Raw genomic sequence first — 19122 nt, 5'->3', positions numbered from 1 at the left:
GGCTGGCCCTGCCCCTCAAACACTGAGCACTCCTCCCCAGGTCCTGAGGGTTCTGATACCACTACACCCACATGCCAGCCATGTGCCCACCCACCTCTTCTGTGGCTGCTGCCTCTTTTTTTCCCTTTTAAGTCAAACTGTACTGCAGTGTAATTCACAAACAATAAAATGCACCCATTTTAAGCACTTGGTTTGGCGAATTTTAATGTTCTTTTTTTTTGAGACAGAGTCTCTCTCTGTCGCCCAGATTGGAGTGCAATGATGTGATCTCGGCTCACTGCAACCTCCACCTCCCGGGTTCAAGTGATTCTCCTGTCTCAGCCTTCTGAGTAGCTGGGACTACAGGTGCGTGCCACCACGCCTGGCTAATTTTTGTATTTTTAGTAGAGGCGGGGTTTTGCCATGTTGGCCAGGCTGGTCTCGAACTCCTGACCTCAAGTCATTCACCTGCCTCAGCCTCCCAAAGTGCTAGGATTGCAGGCATGAGCCACCGCGTCCAGCCATAATATTGAATGTTCTTCTGTCTTTGTAATTCTTGTCATTTTTGATCAAAGGGCTCCGGGTTTTCATTTTGCAATGGGTCCTGCGAATTATGTAGACAATCCTGCCTCTGGCACTGTGGGCAGGGCCTGCGCCTCCTTCCCAGGGCAGCTGAGTGGAGGATTAGATACTAAGCCTTCATGATGGGTTTTGGTGAAACGAGGGCCATGGCAACTCCCTTCCCTGAGCCCCGGCTTCCAGGAAGGCAGGGCCACCTGGACAAGTCGGCTCACCCCAGGTAGCCTCGCAGAGGTCCCTGGGTATTGTGAGCTGAGGGAAGCCTTGGGAAGGTGGTAGGTGTGAGGTGCATTTGAGCTGGGCTTGGAAGGGCCAGAGGTGGATGGGATCCTGGGATTTGAGGAGGAGAGGGAGATAAGCAGGAGAGCTGCAGGACCTACAGAAGAGCTGGGGTTGAGGCTCCTCTGTGGGATGCAACGGGACCCTGAGATTCAGGCTCCAGGCCCAGCCCTGCCCCAGGCCCAATCATGGAACTCTCCCAGCCTGTGTCCTCGGCGGGGGGGGGGGGGGCGGTGACATGCAGATCATACAATGCGTAAAAGGGGCTGGGCGAGGTGGCTCACACCTGTCATCCCGGCACCTTGGAAGGCCGAGGCAGGCGGATCACCTGAGGTCAGGAGTTTGAGACCAGCCTGGCCAGCGTGGTGAAACCCCATCTCTACTAAGAAATACAAAAATTATCTGGCTGTGGTGGCCCATGCCTTCCCAGCTACCCTGCAAGCTGAGGCAGCTACTCAGGAGGTGGAGGTTGCAGTGAACCGAGATTGCACCACTGCACTCCAGCCTGGGTGACAGAGCGAGACTCCGTCTCAAATACATACATAAATAAATAAACAAATAAAATAAAATGCACAAAAGGCCTTTGAACTCATGCACAAATTGTCAACACTGTCCCCATGAGGAGCGAGCATCCCAAAGCTGGGAGGCTCTGTGTGTGCTGCACCTGCCAGTCGAGTGTGGCTCTCCAGAGCCTTGTCTCGGGGGCCGAGAGAGCAATCCTGGTGATGTGTGAACCCCAGACCTTTGCTCAGCATTTCCTGGACTGGGTGTGGGCAGGTGGTAGGGCCCCAGGCAGACGCCCCGTAGGTGGAGATGGCGGGACCACTCCCCAGGAAAACAGACGCTGAGGGTCCTCCATTCCCCCAGTCACACAACCTTTATTTCTCTACCAAACAGCATGTCAGCAGGTGGGTACAGGGCCCTGCTCCCGCTAAGACCTCCCCACCTCCCCCCAGGAAAGAGGCAGAGAATCTCTGCAGGCACCAGACTCCCCGCCTCCCCCACTGCATTTCTCTCACTGGCCACCCAGAACCTGCGAGAGGGAGGAGGGGAGAGGCGTGGGGGAGGGGGCTACAGAACATGGAGCCCATTGGTCTGCAGGGCAGGCTGAGGGGCTTTGGATGTGGGGGACTAGGAAAGGGATGTGAGTCTTGATTTACATACAAAATCATCAGTCTGCACACTCTCTAGGAGGGGCCAAGACACAGGGACAGTCCTTGGCGCAGGTTTCTGCTACCCCTCGCTAGTTTTTGCCAAAGTAGCAAAAGCTAAGATAAAAATTCTGTCCATCAAAGGCCATCTTCCTCTCATCTGACATGACGCATTCCTCCAGCAGGGAGGGAGGGAGAGCGGGTGCCCTTGGGAATCAGTCCTCCTTAGTGACATCCTTTCGGCTCATGGGTGTCGTGTGGAGGGGGCAAGGAGTGAGGCCAAGAGTCCAGGAGAGCCCACCAGGCTCAGAGGCCCCCAGCTGCACAGACAGCGCGGCGGCTGCACACTGGGCTGGGTAGAAAGGTACCACGATCAGGAACCTGAGGACCTCAGGGGTCTCAGGTGCCAGGGACGCAGGTGGCGGGTTGGACCTCCGTGTGGCGGACCGGGTGGCAGCGTGACTCTGAACGTCTCCTGTGCTCAGGGCGGGGAACCCTGAGTCCAGGAGGCGAGCGGGGCTGACGCAGGCCAACTAGGCTTTCCCGACTTGTCTCCCGGGAAAGGACATCCTCGCTCCGCCCTCCACCCGGCTCCTTGTGTCCGTCTCTCTGACCCTTCACCCCCTGGGCCCTGCACATATAAACAGAAGCAGCCTCAAGCTCTCGGGAGCCGACTTTGTGGAAGCAGAGCGGAGTGGAGGGGGCTGCCCGCCCTCGCTACACACAGCTGGGCCCAGATGGCCCGTTCTGATCCCCCAGGGCTGACCCAGTCCCAGACCAGGCATGAAGGGAGAGGTCAGAGCCGGTAAGAAGGACCCCCAGGAGTCCTCTGTCAGTGCAGAGGCACCAGTCACCAAGTGAACGTCCAGCTTCCAAGCAAGGGGGAGCAAGCTCCAGCCGGACTCGTGATTTGGGGGTGGGGGGCCCCGGATCTCTGGGTGTGCTGCCAGCTGCGGCTTCTTGGCTGCCCCCTCCCAGCCTGCAGCTCCTGGGCCAGAGCTGCAGAGCGGGGAACTTCCCAGAAGAGTCCAGGAGACAGGAATTACAGACCTCCCAGGCCAGAAGGAAGTGGGGACAGAGACCCCAGGACGAGGCCCGGGGATGGCCGTTCTGGCCTCGGGCCTGTCATTTATCCGGCAGGACCCGGTGGGCAAGTGGGCGAGTGTGGTGGCAGGGGTGGGGGGTGGAGGCAAACACATGGGCACCATCAGTCTGAGGTACACACCGGAGACTCCACTCTGTTCCCAGCGCTCACTTCTGGCTCTTTTCTTCTGGAAGGAAAACCCGGGAGCGTGTTAACAGGTATGATAAGGGCACACATCCAGGCAGCTTCCTTCCAGCCCCTTCCATCCTCCACTTCTCCCGAGACAGCCCCAGGCTCCCATAGCCTCCATTACTCCAGACCTCAGTCTACCCCAGCCCCACCGGACCCCCCAAGCTGCATCCAGGATCCTGCTCTGCAGGACACATCCCCGCAACGTCCCCCATGCCTCCTTCACTCCACTGTTCCAGCAACACCCCCAAACCCTCCAGTACATACTCTCCTGATTTTCATTTTGGGGAATCACCACCCATCATCGTAAGGTTCAGACACCAGGCTCATCCTTGCTTCTCTTGCCCATCACACACCCAGGCCTGATTTCACCCAAATTGCGAGAGCTCATCTCTCCCGCTGCCTTCCCCAACCAGGCCTCAAGGCCTGCCGCCCTGCCCCCAGCCCCAGTCTTACCTTCCCATCATCCTTCTGCCCCTGGCATCAAGCAAAAGCCAAAATCCAGTCCCAACACCCCATTTCATGGTTCCTCACTGTCCTCAGGGTAAAGTCTAAGCCCGCCTGTAACCTCCCAGATCTGTCCCCCAGTACAACCACCACAGCCCAGCCTCCAGGCCTCCCCTGACAACTGCTCAGCCACACCTGGGCAGAGCCAGGAGGTGGGGCAAGAGGACCGCCCCCAGCCCCCAGGGCTGACCCAGGATCCAAAATTCTCCCCAAGACACATCCCTCGTAAATGACATAAATCATAGGGAAGCCACAAGCGTCAGGCTTCAGAAAAACTTCCCTAAAAGGCCACCGGGCTGGCTTGGGAGCGCAAAGGGTCCCTCTCTCACCCCCGCCCTGTCTGGCTTTAGGAGGCCCCAGGGACTGCAGCGGCACTGGGCAGGGCTGTCTGGGCTTCCAGCGAGCACATTCCTCGGGGTGCCTCCACCCCACCCCTCAGATGGAGCCGCAGGTACCCAGCCTGTGTCTGTCCTCCAGCAGCTAGGCACCACCTTTCCAAGCCAAACTTCACAGGGACCACCGTCAACATCTCAAGGAGGTGGAGGTGGAGGTGGAGGTGCTGCCTGGGGCCTGCTCCCCAGATCTGTTCAATGCCGCTCGCCCACCTCCTGGTGTTACTCTCACCCTCTCTTTTTGGGGGAGGGTAGGGGAACAGAGTTTTGCTCTGCCGCCCAGGCTGGAGTGCAGTAGCTCAATCTCAGCTCACTGCAACCTCCACCTCCCAGGTTCAAGCGATTCTCCTGCCTCAGCCTCCTGAGTAGCTGGGATTACAGGCACCTGCCACCACGCCCAGCTAGTTTTTGTATCTTTAATAGAGACAAGGGTTTCACCATGTTGGCCAGGCTGGTCTCGAACTCCTGACTCAGGTGATCTGCCCACCTCGGCCTCCCAAAGTGGTGGGATGACAGGTGTGAGCCACTGTACCCGTTAGTCTCACCCGCTCTTGCCTGTCCTCCATGGTTGACACAGTTCCGCACCGTGCTTACACTCCTCCTGTGCTTCCCCACTGCCCTGAGGACAATGTCCAGGGTCTCTACCTTGGCACTCAAGGCCCTTGCCCCTGCCGAGCCTCACCCCTCTGCCCTGCACGCTGAGTGTCAACATCTGTGCTCACCCAGCCCTGTTCCACCAGGTTCAATCCTGTTCTTTACAACCACTGCTTTAACCTCAAAGCCTGGAGAAACTCCCCCTCACTCCCGGCCCAGCAGGAACCTCTCCATCGAAGCCCTCCTGGCCTGTCCCCTCCCGCTAGGACCCTCCCACTCCTCAGGCCCGGCGAATCCTCCACCATCCAGCAGCCAATGCTGAAAGGCACCTGAGACACAGGCTTTTCCCCGCTGGCTGAGACGTTTTAGCTATGGGCATAATTTTCTCACTTTGAAGTTTTCTCAAGAAAATCTGCTGAGCTCCTAGGCAGTTGTGGCCATTTGGGAAATCTCCCGAGGAAGACAAGCCACCTGAGCTGTCATGTCCCCAGAGGCCTGGCTCTGCAGGTGAGTGAGTGTGGTCAGGGCCGGCTGGAGGATTTCCTGGCGGACCGTCCCGGTGCTCCGGCCAGTGCAGGGATGCCTTGGGCCCCCATGGATGGGAGTTTCCAGTGCCTCCCCAGGGCTGTCACAGAGCATTGGCCAGAAAGAACCAAGCAGGGGCCAGAATGCCCTTGCTCAGCTCACCCCACCCCCACCCATCGGCCCCAGCAGGCTTGCCTTGGCTGAGTGCCCACCTGCAGCCTCAAGTGAGCCCCTACATGTGTCTGGCCACTCCCTGGACAGGCCAGCCCCCTTGCTCAGCCCCTAGGGAATGACAGACGAGTGATCTATTTATAGTCCCTCCACCCCCTGCCCTGGGGCACATTCCTACCAGAGGTGGCCCCCAACGACCCAGCTGCCCCAATGCAGGCCTCAGCCACTGCCCAGCCTAACCTAGGCCCCTGCACAGCAGTCCAGCCATACGGCCACTGCCTCTGCACAAATTCCCAGGAACGGGAGCTTGTCCCTGCTTCCTCCCTCCCTGAGCAGCTCTGACAGCAAGACGATGCTGTGTCCCTGGCCCTTGGAGGTTCAGAATCACCCACTCTCAGAGCCCACTTGGCAGAGGCAGGTGGATGGACCCCATGTCCCAGCCCACTTCTCTCCAGCCTGACACCTGCCATCCTGTCCTCTCCACTCCGGGGTTAAGGCAGACCCAGAGCTGTGAGCTCAGAAACAACCCTCCCCTTGACCCACCCACAAGGTGACACCAAAGAGGCCAACCCGGTGTGGTCTGGGGTCCAAGAGGTGGTCAGCGGCTGCCTACTCCAGGCCTGCGAGACTGTCCTGAGAATGCCTGGATAAAGACAGGCTGGGTGCAGAGGGGTCAGAGGCCGGGGCCCAGAAGAGCGCACAGTGCCCTGGCCACGTAGGGGGTGGCAGGTGAAGACACTGAGGCAGCGTGGCCCAAGAGGTGCTCCCGTTGCTGGCCCAGTGAGCCCAGGACCCCTGCAGTGCAAGAGCCTGCAGACACCTTGGGTCCCAGCCACCAGAGCCCCTTCACACCCTCCACTTGGTGATCCAAGAACGCCTCCCCCATGTGCAGACAGAGAGACTCCGCACACCGCACCCACAGCGTCCGCTGCAGCCCAGGAGCAGAGGTGGGCACAGAGGCAGGCTGGAGGCAGGTGGGCAGCGGAGTGGGCGGGATGGGGCCTCCCACTCACCGTGCATGTGGTTCCGGGACAGGTACTTGAGGGCCTCATCCAGCAGGATGACAGGCAGAGATATCTGGAGCACCACCACCCACTGGCGCCCGCTCAGTGGGGTCACCTGGAAAATGAGCTGGCGGGGAGGGGAAGGGAGGTTTGGTTAAAGGAAGGACTGGCTGTCCCGTGCCCTAGCCGTCCGTTGGCCGTATCCACCTGGGCTCTGATGGACTCTTCTTGAGCACTCCTAAGAACCCCCTGGATGCACCCCCTGCGTGATCCACCCTGAGTGGATGCACCCTGAGTGATGTTTGTCCACTCAGCTGCAGCCCCCAATCTTTGTCTGCTCAGCTGCACCCCCCGATCTTTTTCTGCTCAGCTTCCTCTGCCTCAAGGGCCCTCCTCTGCCCTTGCCCACTGAGCCAACTCCCATCTATCCTGTTGGGAGGCGGGAGGATTCTGTCCTGGGAAAACTCGTCCTTCCTCCCACCCCAGCCTGGGCACAGTCCCCTCAGCAAGGGGTTTCCCCCTCTTCCGTCCCCCAGGTCTGGGAGCTCCTGAAGGTGGGGCCACAGCTGGAGGTGGTGGCTGGCCAGACCCCTCACCTCCCTCTCCTCCAGGTGGTTTCCATTGCAGGGGGGCCAGAGAGGCCCAGCGACCAGCCCAGGGCCTGTGATGTCCGGGGACCAGGGCAGTGGGGCAGGCGGGGTGACTCACAGGCAGGGGCGGCACAAGCAGGATGAGGAAGTGCAGGGCCATGGACATGGCCACAGCCGCCAGCAGCCAGGGGTTCATCCAGGGCGGCATCCGCAGCAGCGACTGGTTCTCCGAGACGCTGCCAAGGCACAGGGTGCTCCCCTTAGGCCGGGGTGCAGGGAGGCCCTGCTGGGCACCCACCCCCGTGGGAGGAGCCTCACCACTTCTCTAGTGGTGCATCTCTGTTGCCCGCTCGGCCTGCCAGGGCCTGTCCCGGGCTGGGACCCCTTTTTCTGTCCCTCAGACCTAATCTTGGCCTATTTCTTCGGACCCCAGTTTCAGCCTTCTTTGTCCCCTAAACCCCAATTCTGGTCCCCATGGACTCTCAGAATCCTCTCTGGGCCCCTCTGACCCTTAGGCCCCAATCCTGGTCCCCAAATCTTTGGATCCCAATCTTGGACCCCCCTGACCCCCAGACCCTAATCCTGGACCCTACTTGGCCCCCGACCTTGGTTCTGGACCCCTCTAACTCCCAGACCTCAGTCCTGGACTCCCCTGACCCCTGGAACCCAATCCTGGACCCTTCACCCTCTGATCCCAATCCTGAACCCCCCAAACATCAGACCCCAACCTGAACCCCTTGGCCCCAGACCCCAATCCTGGACCTCTCCAACCCCTAGACCCCAGCCTGGGACGCTCTTGACCTCTGGACCCCAATCCTGGACCCCCTTGAACCTCTGATCCCAATCCTGAAACCCCCAAACATCAGACCCCAATCCTGGACCCTCTTGACCTGTAGACCCCAATCCTGGACCCCTGACCATCAGACACTGATACTGGAACCCCCAGCCCTCAGTCCCCACTCCTCGGCCCCAGCTCCAGGCCCTGTGCCCAGCCCACCTGTTGAGGGCATTGCACATTTCAATGGTCACGAGCACGGACAAGGCCATGGTGGTGGGGAAGCGCGACTCGAACACCTCACAGTCGATGCCGGCAAAGAGCGGGTTGTCTTTGGAGCACTTCAGGAAGTTCCTCTGGGGGCACCGTGGCGGGGCAGAGAGAGCGGCAGGTCAGGCGAGGGGCTGGTGGGTGGGAGGAGGGAAGCCTCATCCTGCCCTTGGCCCACGCCTGGGCACAACCAGCACACAAAACACTGCCATGGGGTGGGCTGGGGATCCTGGGAGGGGTGCGGGGTCGGGGCGGTGGAGGGGAGCTGCACCGTGCCAGGGAGAAGCAAGGGCACGGTGTGGGAAAGGCAGACTGTTCTGGAACAGGAGTGCAATGGCTCAGAAGGAGAACAGCTGGCATTAGCCTGGAGATGCCAGCGGGACCCTGGAGATCACTGAATAGGGAAATGCATGTGAAAATCAACCAACAAAACCATGCGGGAGTGGAATTCACCTTTGCGGAATAGAAGATGAAGGCTACACAGGCCCTGTTCACTGTTATTAAGATTCCATTTACAGCTGGGCGTGGTGGCTCACGCCTGTCATCCCAGGGAGGCCGAGGCGGGTGGGTCACCTGAGGTCAGGAGTTTGGGACCAGCCTGGCTAACATGGTGAATCCCCGTCTCTACTAAAAATACAAAAATTAGTCTGCGTGGTGGTGGGTGCCTGTAATCCCAGCTACTCTGGAGGCTGAGGCAGGAGAATGGCTTGAACCCAGGAGGCGGAGGTTGCAGTGAGCTGAGATCGCGCCACCACACTCCAGCCTGGGCGACAGAGCGAGACTCCATCTCAAAAAAATAAATAAATAAAAATGTTTCAATGGGTCTGTTGCTCTTGCCATAAATGCCCTACTCAGTGCAGACCTTCTGGGTTTCACCAGTAAGCACCTGCCACACACACACAGTATTCCCCAGGTCACAGGTCTCGGTGTGGCGTCCAGAATTATTCACTAGAAGGTGTGCTGGGGTCCGGGCACGGTGACTCATGCCTGTAATCCCAGCACTTTGGGAGGCCAAGGCGGGCGGGTCATGAGATCAGGAGATCGAGACCATCCTGGCCAACATGGTGAAACCCCGTCTCTACTAAAATATAAAAAATTAGCCGGGCATGGTGGCAGGCGCCTGTAGTCCCAGCTAATTGGGAGGCTGAGGCAGGGGAATCACTTGAACCCAGGAGGCGGAGGTTGCAGTGAGCCGAGATCATGCCACTGCACTCCAGCCTGGGCGACAGAGCGAGACTCCATCTCAAAAAAAAAGACAGTGCGTCGGGCTGAAGCTTCTGCCTCACAGGCACATGGGAAAGCCCTGGAGGAGCCCATATCTACTGGTGAGGCCACTGCTCTGCCCACTCCTTCCCTTTGCCTGCCTATTTCCTATTCCCTGTATCCTGCAAGACTCCCTTTGGTTTGGTTTTCTTTTCTTTTCCTTTCTTTTTTTTTTTTTTTTTTGAGACTGCGTCTTGCTCTATCTCCCAGGCTGGAGTGCAGTGGTGCGATCTCGGCTCACTGCAATCTCCATCTCTTGGGTTCAAGCGATTCTCCCGCCTCAGCCTCCCGAGTAGCTGGGAAAACAGGCATCTGCCACCACCAAAGTGCTGGGATTACAGGCGTGTTCTTTTTTTTTTAGAGACAGGGTCTTACTCTGTCACCAAGGCTGAAGTACAGTGGTGTGATCACGGCTCACTTCAGCTGTGACCTCCTGGACTCAACTGATCCTCCCACCTCAGCCTCCCGAGAAGCTACAGGCACACATCACCGTGCCTGGCTAATTTTTTTTTTAATTTTTATTTGGTAGAGATGGGGTCTCACTGTATTGCCCAGGCTGGTCTCAAACTCCTGGACTCAAGTGATCCGCCTACCTTGGCCTCCCAAAGTACTAGGATTACAGGCGTCAGACACCATGGCTAGCCTCCCCTCAATTCTTTTTTTTTTTTTCTTGAGATGGAGTCTTGCTCTGTCACCCAGGCTGGAGTGCAGTGGTGTGATCTTGGCTCACTGCAACCGCTGTCTCCCAGGTTCATGTGATTCAACTGCCTCAGCCTCCCGAGTAGCTGGGATTACAGGCGCGCACCACCACGCCCAGCTAATGTTTGTATTTTTAATAGAGACGGGGTTTCACCATGTTGGACAGGCGGGTCTCGAACTCCTGACCTCGGGTGGTCCATCCACTTCGGCCCCCCAAAGTGCTGGGATTACAGGCATGAGCCACCGTGCCTGGCCCTCCCCTCCATTCTTGTTCTCCTCAGTTTGACCCTCTGCCTAAAGTCCCACCATTTAGGGGCTCACTCCTCTGAGGCCTCAACGTTTTAGGGGTTCTCTGACAAAGGTAAGATACATCTGGCAGTGAGGCCCCTTGGTCCCCGCTAACTGACTGGGATGGGGAGGCGCCTTTTGGCTTGGGGACCATGCGGGCGTCTCTGGGTTTCCCGCAGGCTCTGAGCTCGGCTCCCCAGGTGGGGATGTTTATTTGTATATAGCGAGTGGGGAAGGACACTGCAGGCCACCCATGCGGCTCTGGACCCATCTTCCCTGGAACTCCAACAACTCGAGCTGTAAGTTCAACAGGCTCCCTGGCCATCCCTTGCTCACCAGCTGGTAGAAGTTGACGTGAGGTCCCTCGGCATCATACAGGAACCACCAGGTGGCGGCAGCCACTGTGGCCAGGCCTACGTACACTGCGGGGAAGGGAGGAGACTGGCTGTAGAGAATGGCGGTGGTTTTCTGGCATCTGTTTCCCCTGCCTAATAATTCCCTGAATTCCCAGCAGGGAGCCACCCTTTTCCTCTCTAAGCCATGTGGTTTGCAGGCACCTCCCCTCGATGCCAGTGGTGGGCCCTGGCTGGACAATCAGCATCTGCCATACCCTTGGCCCCAGTGGTTGGAGATTAGCAGGTGAACCCTATGTGGGCCGATGAGAATAGGCCTGTTGAGACTTTTTTTTTTTTTTTTTGAGACGGAGTCTCACTCTGTCGCCCAGGCTGGAGTGCAATGGTGCCATCTCGGCTCACGGCAACCTCTGCCTCCTGGGTTCAAGTGATTCTCCTGCCTCAGCCTCCCAAGTAGCTGGGATTACAGGCACCTGCCATCATGCCCGGCTAATTTTTGTAATTTTTGTATGTTTAGTAGAGATGGGGTTTCACCACGTTGGCCAGGCTGGTCTCGAACTCCTGACCTCAGGTGATCTGCCTGCCTCGGCCTCCCAAAGTGCTGGGGTTACAGGTATGAGCCACATGTTGGCCAGGCTGGTCAAAATCCTGACTTCAAGTGATCTGCCCACCTCGGCCTCCTACAATGCTGGGGTTACAAGTGTAAGCCACCATGCCTGGCCCAAGCCTGAGACTTTTATCATACTACCGGGAGAGCAGTATGATAAAAGGCTCTCTCTTCGGCTGAATTTAGGGTTGTAATGGAGTGAGCATGAGGGCTGGGGCTGCAGCAGCCATTCTGCCACCATGAGGGACGTGGGCCTGAGAATGAAGCTGAGGCAGTGCCAAAATATGCCAGTGATACTGAGATCCAGATCCAGCCATGCCTGTTCTTTGCCATTACATGAGCTCATACAGTTTCTACTGGCACAAGCCAGGCTGAGTCACACTGTCTGCAGCTTGCAAGCCTGATACAAGGCTCTTAGGAAGCTTAGGAATTGCACGGAGGGCTCAGGCCCCACTCACCTCCGATAGCCAGGTATCGGAAGAAGAGCCAGCCACTGATGAGGGCTTCTCGGGGGCTCCGGGGCAGCTTCTCCATGATGTCCAGGTCTGGCGGGTTGAAGCCCAGAGCCGTGGCAGGTAGGCCGTCTGTCACCAGGTTCACCCAGAGCAGCTGCACAGGGATCAGGGCTTCGGGCAGGCCCAGAATTGCCGTGAGGAAGATGCTGGAACAGAGTCATGAGCTCTAGCCCCGGTAGGCCTAGCCCCCGCCAGATGGAGGCTCCAGCTCTTGCTCAGACCCAAGGCTGGGAGCTCACCCACTGTCTCCACGGCAGCCCCTCCTCCCTCCGCTAGCTGTGATGTGAAGGGTGTGTGTACACAGATCTGCCTCGGGCCTGGCCAGCCCTGCCTTCCCCAGTCCCAGCTCTGGATCCTGGACATACCTGCTCTTTAGGCCTAGCAGAGGCCAAGTACACACACACACACACACACACACACACACACGTACACGAAGAGGGCATGCCCAAGAATCAGACATGTGCAAAAACCTAGCACATGCCACACCATCCCGCAAACACAAGCAAACACCTACGTGTCTGCCCTGAGGTGCAGAGATGCAGAATCCATCCATGTCCAGCAACACACATGCTCACCATTCCCCACAGGCATTCTCACATGTGAATACGAGTGTGTGCACAGTACACGCTGGCACAAATCCTTCTGCTTGTACTCACGCTCAAAATGCACAAGAGCACACATGCAAAATATACACATTACCCACACTTCTCACTCAGGCACTCAGGCCACGTGCACACAAATACACATTCGCACATGGACACACACACACGAATGCCTAAAGGTGGGGCTTTTCTCTCATCTTGCTAATCTGCAAGTGGGAGTTCATGGCTGGAGGGCTGAGAGGCGACTCTTCAGGCACCTCCGTGGGTGCTGGGGTGACCGTGATCCATAGGTCACCAGGGCCTCTGGAGAATGATGAGATGTCCTCTCCCCCGTCCACTCCAAGGTGGGACCCTGGAAGGCCCCAGCCAGGGCAGGGAACAGGCCCCTCCATCCCTGCGGCCCATCCGAGGAACAGGCACTTTCCCTGTCTCAGAAGCACATAGCGGATCGAGAGGGCTGCGAAGAGGGAGAGCCCGGCCTCACCAGACGACCTCGCCAACATTGGAGGAGATGAGGTAGCGGATGAATTGCTTCATGTTGTTGTAGATGGCCCGGCCCTCCTCCACCGCAGCCACGATGGAGGCAAAGTTGTCATCTGACAGCACCATCTCTGCCGCCGACTTGGCCACGGCCGTGCCTGAGCCCATGGCGATGCCGATCTCTGCTTTCTTCAGGGCTGGTGCGTCGTTCACTCCATCACCAGTCTGTGGGCCAGGTCAGGTAGGGCTGTGCCTGAGAAACTTCCCTTCCACCTCCCCATCTCCTGCCAACTCAGCCCATCCCCAATCTTAGCGGATGTTCCAAAGGAAGCAGACAGCTGGACAGAACAAATGGTGGGTTCAAGAATGAACTTAGAAACTGGGCTGAGGATGAGGCTGAGGAGAAGGCAAGGGGTGCAGACAAGGACAAAGTTGGGGAGAATATCAAGTATGAGGTCAGGGGAGACGATGAGGTGGGGATGGCGATGACGGTGAGTCAGCAATGAGGGTAGGGATGAAATTGAGGTTGGATGTGGGGTAGAAGATGAAAGTGAGGTTAGGGAGAAAGCTGAGGTCAAGTCAGGAATGAAGTTAAGGGGATGGCCCGGGTAATGAGCCAGCTAGGTGTTATAGTCAAGTTGAAGATCAAGGCAAAGGCAGAGGCGAAGTCAAGGTCCACATGAGGAGTGATGTCAAGTGACACGAAGTCTGGAGTTGCAATGAAGGTGAAATTGAAGGCCAGGCCAGGAGCGGTGGCTCACGCCTGTAATCCCAGCACTTTGGGAGGCCGAGGTGGGTGGATGACCTGAGGTCAGGAGTTCAAGACCAGCCTGGGCAACATGATAAAACCCCATCTCTAATAAAAATACAAAAATTAGCTGGGCGCAGTCGCGCGTGCTTATGATCCTAGCTACTTGGGAGGCTGAGGCAGGGGAGTCGCTTGCGCCTGGGAGGCGGAGGTTGCAGTGAGCCGAGATTGCGCCACTGCACTCCAGCCTGGGCCACAGAGTGAGACTCCATCTAAAAAATTGAAGGCCAGATCAAAGTTGAGGTCAACATAAAGTATTACATTGCGGGGTGGGGCAGTGTCAAGGTCAATGTTGAGAATAAGGTCTTGGTCCAGGTCAAGACTGGAATTCTTTTTTTTGGAGGGGGAGGGGGACAGAGTCTCACTCTGTCACCCAGGCTGGAGTGCAATGGCACAATCTCGGCTCACTGCAACCTCCTCCTCCCAGGTTCAAGCAATTCTCTTGCCTCAGCCTCCTGAGTAGCTCAGATTATAGGCATGCACTGGCTAAGTTTTATATTTTTAGTGGAGACAGGGTTTCACCATGTTGGCTAGGCTGGTCTTGAACTCCTGACCTCAGGTGATCTGCCCGCCTTGACCTCCCGGAGAGCTGGGATTACAGGCGTGAGCCACCGTGCCCGGCCAAGACTGGAATTCATATCAGGGTTAAGCTCCACATAAATAGTTAGGTCAGGCTGGGTGTGGTGGCCCACACTTGTAATCCTAGCACTTTGGAGGCCAAGGCAGGAGGATTGCTTGAGTCCAGGAGTTCAAGACTAGCCCGGGAAACATAAGGAGACCTCATATCTACAAAATGTTAACAAATTAGCCAGGCATAGTGGTGCATGCCTGTAGTCCCAGCTCCTCAGGAGGCTGAGGTGGGAGGATCTCTTGAGCCCAAGAGGATGAGGCTTCAGTGAGCCATGACTCTGCCATTGCATTCCAGCCTGGGCAACAGAGTGAGACCTTATCACACAAACACAAAAAGAATTAGATTAAGATGAGGGTCGGCCGGGCGCGGTGGCTCACGCTTGTAATCCCAGCACTTTGGGAGGCCGAGGCGGGTGGATCACGAGGTCAGGAGATCGAGACCACGGTGAAACCCCGTCTCTACTAAAAATAGAAAAAAATTAGCCGGGCGTGATGGCGGGCGCCTGTAGTCCCAGCTACTCGGAGAGGCTGAGGCAGGAGAATGGCGTGAACCCGGGAGGCGGAACTTGCAGTGAGCCGAGATTGCGCCACTGCACTCCAGCCTGGGCGACAGAGCGAAACTCCGTCTCAAAAAAAAAAAAAAAAAAAAAAAAAAAGATGAGGGTCAACATCAAGGTCAGGGACAAAGTCAGCATAGAGGTCAAAGATAAGATGAAGAACCAGGTTGCAGTAGTAGTCAAGGTTGGTGTGCAGATCAAGGCTGGGCCATGGGTCAGGGTTAAGGTCAAGGTACAGGACTGGGTTAGGATGGAGGTCAACATTAAAAACAGAGACCAGGTCAGGGGAGAGGCTGAGGTCAGAAGAATAGGCCAACAATTAAGAACAAAAACTAGGCCCAAACTAAATGTCCATCCAAAGAGGAATGGTTCAATAAACCGAAATGTTCACACAGTGGAATGCTACTCAACAATAAAAAAGCAATAGGCCGGGCGCGGTGGCTTATGCTTGTAATCCCAGCACTTTGGGAGGCCCAGGCGGACGGATCACAAGGTCAAGAGATTGAGACCATCCTGGCCAACATAGTGAAACCCCATCTCTACTAAAAATAAAAAAATTAGCTGGGCATGGTGGCGCATGCCTGTGGTCCCAGCTACTCAGGAGGCTGAGGCAGGAGAATCGCTTGAACCCAGGAGGCGGAGGTTGCAGTGAGCCGAGATCGCGCCACTGTGCTCCAGCCTGGGTGACAGAGCGAGACTCCATCTAAAAAAAAAAAAAAAAAAAGCAATAATCTGATACAACAATGCAGATAGATCTCAAAAAAGCCCCAAACCAAAACAGTCCATACTGTATGATTCCATTCATTTGAAAATCTAGGGCAGATAAAACTCATATACGGTGGAAAAAAACTGAAACAGTGATCGCCTGTTTTGCGACAAAGGACAGAGATGGGGAAGGAGTGTGCGGGAACTTCATGGGTTGATGGTAATGTGTCATATCTTTTTTTTTTTTTTTTTGGAGAGATGGGGTCTCAAACTCCTGGGCTCAAGCAATCCTCCTGCCTTGGCCTCCCAAAGTGCTGGAATTACAAGCGTGAGCCACCATGCCTGGCATTTTCCTATCTTGATAAGGCTGTGAGTTACACTGGTGTGTGCATGTTCCTAAACTCATCAGATAATACGCTAAATATCTGTGTGTTTCATCGAAGGCAAATTTTACCTCAAAAAGGAAAAACAGAACCACAAACAACATTGCTCTCTGGTTAGCATGTATTCTAAAGTAGGTGAGGGGGAAGTATGCCAATGTCTGCAACTGACTTTGAAATACACCTAAGAAAAGATGGGCTAGGGATGGGCAAAGAATGGCTGCATGGACAGGTATATAATAAAGCAAATACAATAAAATGTTAGTTGTAGAATCTAGATGATAGATATGTAGGTGTTCAGAATAAAATTAGTATTATTATTACTATTTTGAGACAAAGTCTCACTCTGTCACCCAGGCTGGAGTGCAGTGGTGCGATCTTGGCTCACTGCAACCTCCGCCTCCTGGGTTCAAGCGATTCTCCTGCCTCAGCCTCCTGAGTAGCTGGGATTACAGGCATGCACCACCACGCCCGGCTAATTTTTGTACTTTTAGTAGAGATGGGGTTTCCGCATATTGGCCAGGCTTTTCTCGAACTCCTGACCTCAAGTGATCTGCCTGCCTCCCAAAGTGCTGCGATGACAGGCGTGAGCCACCGCGCCTGGCCCAGAATAACATTAAATTTCTCTTTGTATTTGAATTTTTTGGTAATAAGATGTTAGAAAAGATAAGAATGAGGCAAAGGGGAGAGTTGCACGGCTTGTTCTTTCCACGCCCCGTGGCCCCACTCATCACCCCCTCCTGGGGCTGCAGGCTGTGGCCTCACCATGGCGGTGATCTCGTTAAAGGACTGCAGGTTCTCCACGATGCGGGACTTGTGTGCGGGCTCCACGCGGGCGAAGCAGCGGGCGGTGCGGCAGGCATGGCGCTGCTGCTCGGGGCTGAGGTCATCAAACTCGCGGCCCGTGTAGGCCTTGCCCGCCACGTCTTCTGTGTCCCCAAAGATGCCAAGCCTGCGGCAGATGGCCACGGCAGTGCCTTTGTTATCCCCCGTGATCATGACCACGCGGATGCCCGCCTGGTGGCAGCGTGTGATGCAGGCAGCCACCTCAGGCCGCGGCGGGTCCAGCATGCCCACGCAGCCCACGAAGGTCAGGTCCGTCTGTAGGGAGGGGGCAGATTCAAGCGGGGCCTGAGCCCATCCCTGACCTACCCAGCTGCTGCAGGGAGACTCAGCTCCCGCACCCACCTCGTACTGCAGGAAGATTTGGCTCCCGCACCCACCTTGTACTGCAGGGAGACTCGGCTCCTGCACCCACCTCATACTGCACAAACTTGCTGCAGTCGTCCAGCTCCATGTCCTCCTTCCTTGGGGGCGCGTCCCGGGTGGCCAGTGCCAGGCAGCGCAGCGTGTCTGAGCCTGAGCCCCAATCCCGGATCTTTGCCAGGATCTGCTCCCTGGAGTTGGGGGTCAGGGGTGCTGTGTGGCTCCCCACGCGGACTCTGCTGCAGCGCTCAATCACGCTCTCAGGAGCCCCCTGCGAGGACGGGAGAAGGAGAGGAGGTAACTCGTCACTCAGGACCCCTCCTTTCCCTCCTGCCCAAACTCAGGAAGCTGAGACTAAGATACGGGAAAGGGCCACCCAAGGGTACACACACAAGGCAGGGAGCAGAATCCATTCTTTGAAAGTTCAAAGTGAGAACCAAGTGGGTCCCCCTGTGAGACAAACTAAAGGGAACGGGGGGAGTGTGCTCGGGTGGGGGCAGCCACCAACCTAGCAATGCCCTTCCCCCACCAGCCCACAGCCGCCTCGGGTGCTGCAGCGTTTTGCAGGCAGGGGTGGGAATGGCATCCCCTGTAGGCCCTGCCTCCCTGGTGCTACTCGGGTTCCAATTTGGTAGGGGTCTCAGCAGCAGGGAGGCAGGCTGAGCCCTGCCTGCGGACCAGAAATAGAGCCACACACAGGGTGTGGTGGGCATAGCCCTGGGAAGGGGGTCTGGGGGTGACAGGCCCCTCAGTGGGCCTCAGGTCTCACCTCAGACCTCACTCTGCGCCTAGGAACAGCCTCTAAAGCTCCTTCGATGGCTTCTCCTGCTCCTAAAAGGTCACCCAGGCACTAACTTTTCCAAGTGGCCCGAGCTCCCAGTACAGAAGCCTTTTCATTTCAAAAGGGGTTTAAACCTCCTTTGCAGGGTGAAGCTAGAGCTGTATTTCTCTCTTCAGGTTTGGGAGCAGCAACGGAGACGCTGTAGACAGTGGTCTGCAAGGGAGGTGATTCCTTTCCTTCCCTGGGACTCAGTTTCCAAAACACGGAGCACCAAGGGTGGCACCAACCACACCTACACCACCAGTTAGAGGCAAAAGGGGCTCCTGAGAACTTCTAACCCAACCTTGCCATTCACACGGGGAGACTGGGGCTCACAGAGGAGCGTGGAAGACCAGGTTCCCCAGGGTGCACAGGGGCCCAGGCCAGACAGGCAGGCCCCCACCTTCACAAACATCTTGCTGCCTTGGCCGGTAGGGTGAGGGCGGGTGGGCGTGCAGTACACAGACATGGACTTCCGGTCTCGGGAGAACTCCAGGGTGAACTCTTTCCGCATCAGCTGCTTGATGACCTGCGGGGTCCAGGCAGGTCAGGGCATGAAGGACAGAGCCAGCAACTCTTGTCTGCCTTCCCACCAACTGCTTGGCTCCAAGAGAGCCTCCTGCTCTGTGTGGGATAACATCTACACTCCTCTGACCCTGCCATTCAAGGCCTCCATTTCCCTCTCCAGCCCCAGAAATGGTAACACGTTGCCATTTCCTGACCATGCTGTGTGCAGCCCAACTCCAAACCTTTGTCCACATGCAGCCTTCTCCCCTCTTTTCTCTAAGTCTTACTTCACTGTCAGCTGGGAGCGGTGGCTCACGCCTGTAATCCCAGCACTCTGGGAGGCTGAGGCGGGCAGATCACCTGAGGTCAGGAGTTTGAGACTAGCCTGGACAACATGGTGAGACCCTGTCTCTACTAAAAAATGCAAAAATTAGCCAGGTGTGGTGGCACGCGCCGGGAGGCTGAGGCACGAGAATCACTTGAACCCGGGAGGCAGAGGTTGCCATGAGCCAGGATTGCACCATTGTACTAAAGCCTGGGCGACAGAATGAGACTCTGTCTCAAAAAAAACAAAAGAAACAAAAAAAAACTTCAGTGTCCTCTGCCTTCTCCA

At 56.7% G+C, this 19122-nt stretch overlaps 1 protein-coding gene across 10 annotated transcripts in view; it reads right to left on the bottom strand.

The window, feature by feature from the left end:
* Window positions 1-1695: 1695 nt before the first annotated feature.
* ATP2A3 (ATPase sarcoplasmic/endoplasmic reticulum Ca2+ transporting 3) overlaps window positions 1696-19122 on the bottom strand; it is a 38358-nt gene continuing 20931 nt past the window's right edge. For 2 of the 10 annotated variants that reach the window (XM_055257895.2, XM_063629645.1), the window contains 10 exons: window positions 18406-18531; window positions 17235-17453; window positions 16742-17077; window positions 12901-13121; window positions 11758-11960; window positions 10676-10761; window positions 8042-8175; window positions 7163-7280; window positions 6464-6581; window positions 1696-3259 (listed from right to left, as the gene is read on the bottom strand). In XM_055257895.2, coding sequence (XP_055113870.2) covers window positions 3240-3259; window positions 6464-6581; window positions 7163-7280; window positions 8042-8175; window positions 10676-10761; window positions 11758-11960; window positions 12901-13121; window positions 16742-17077; window positions 17235-17453; window positions 18406-18531 — 1581 coding nt within the window. In that variant the 3' untranslated portion in view covers window positions 1696-3239. Of the gene's footprint in view, window positions 3260-5494; window positions 5820-6007; window positions 6109-6463; window positions 6582-7162; window positions 7281-8041; window positions 8176-10675; window positions 10762-11757; window positions 11961-12900; window positions 13122-16741; window positions 17078-17234; window positions 17454-18405; window positions 18532-19122 lie in introns of those variants that run through there. The other 8 variants (XM_055257899.2, XM_063629646.1, XM_063629642.1 and 5 more) reach the window with 7 other exon arrangements.

The sequence above is a fragment of the Symphalangus syndactylus genome, chromosome 20, assembly GCF_028878055.3.
Source record: "Symphalangus syndactylus isolate Jambi chromosome 20, NHGRI_mSymSyn1-v2.1_pri, whole genome shotgun sequence".
Lineage (NCBI taxonomy): Eukaryota > Metazoa > Chordata > Mammalia > Primates > Hylobatidae > Symphalangus > Symphalangus syndactylus.
The sequence above is the reverse complement of the archived record's forward strand: the minus strand, read 5'-3'. Positions and strand labels throughout refer to the sequence as shown.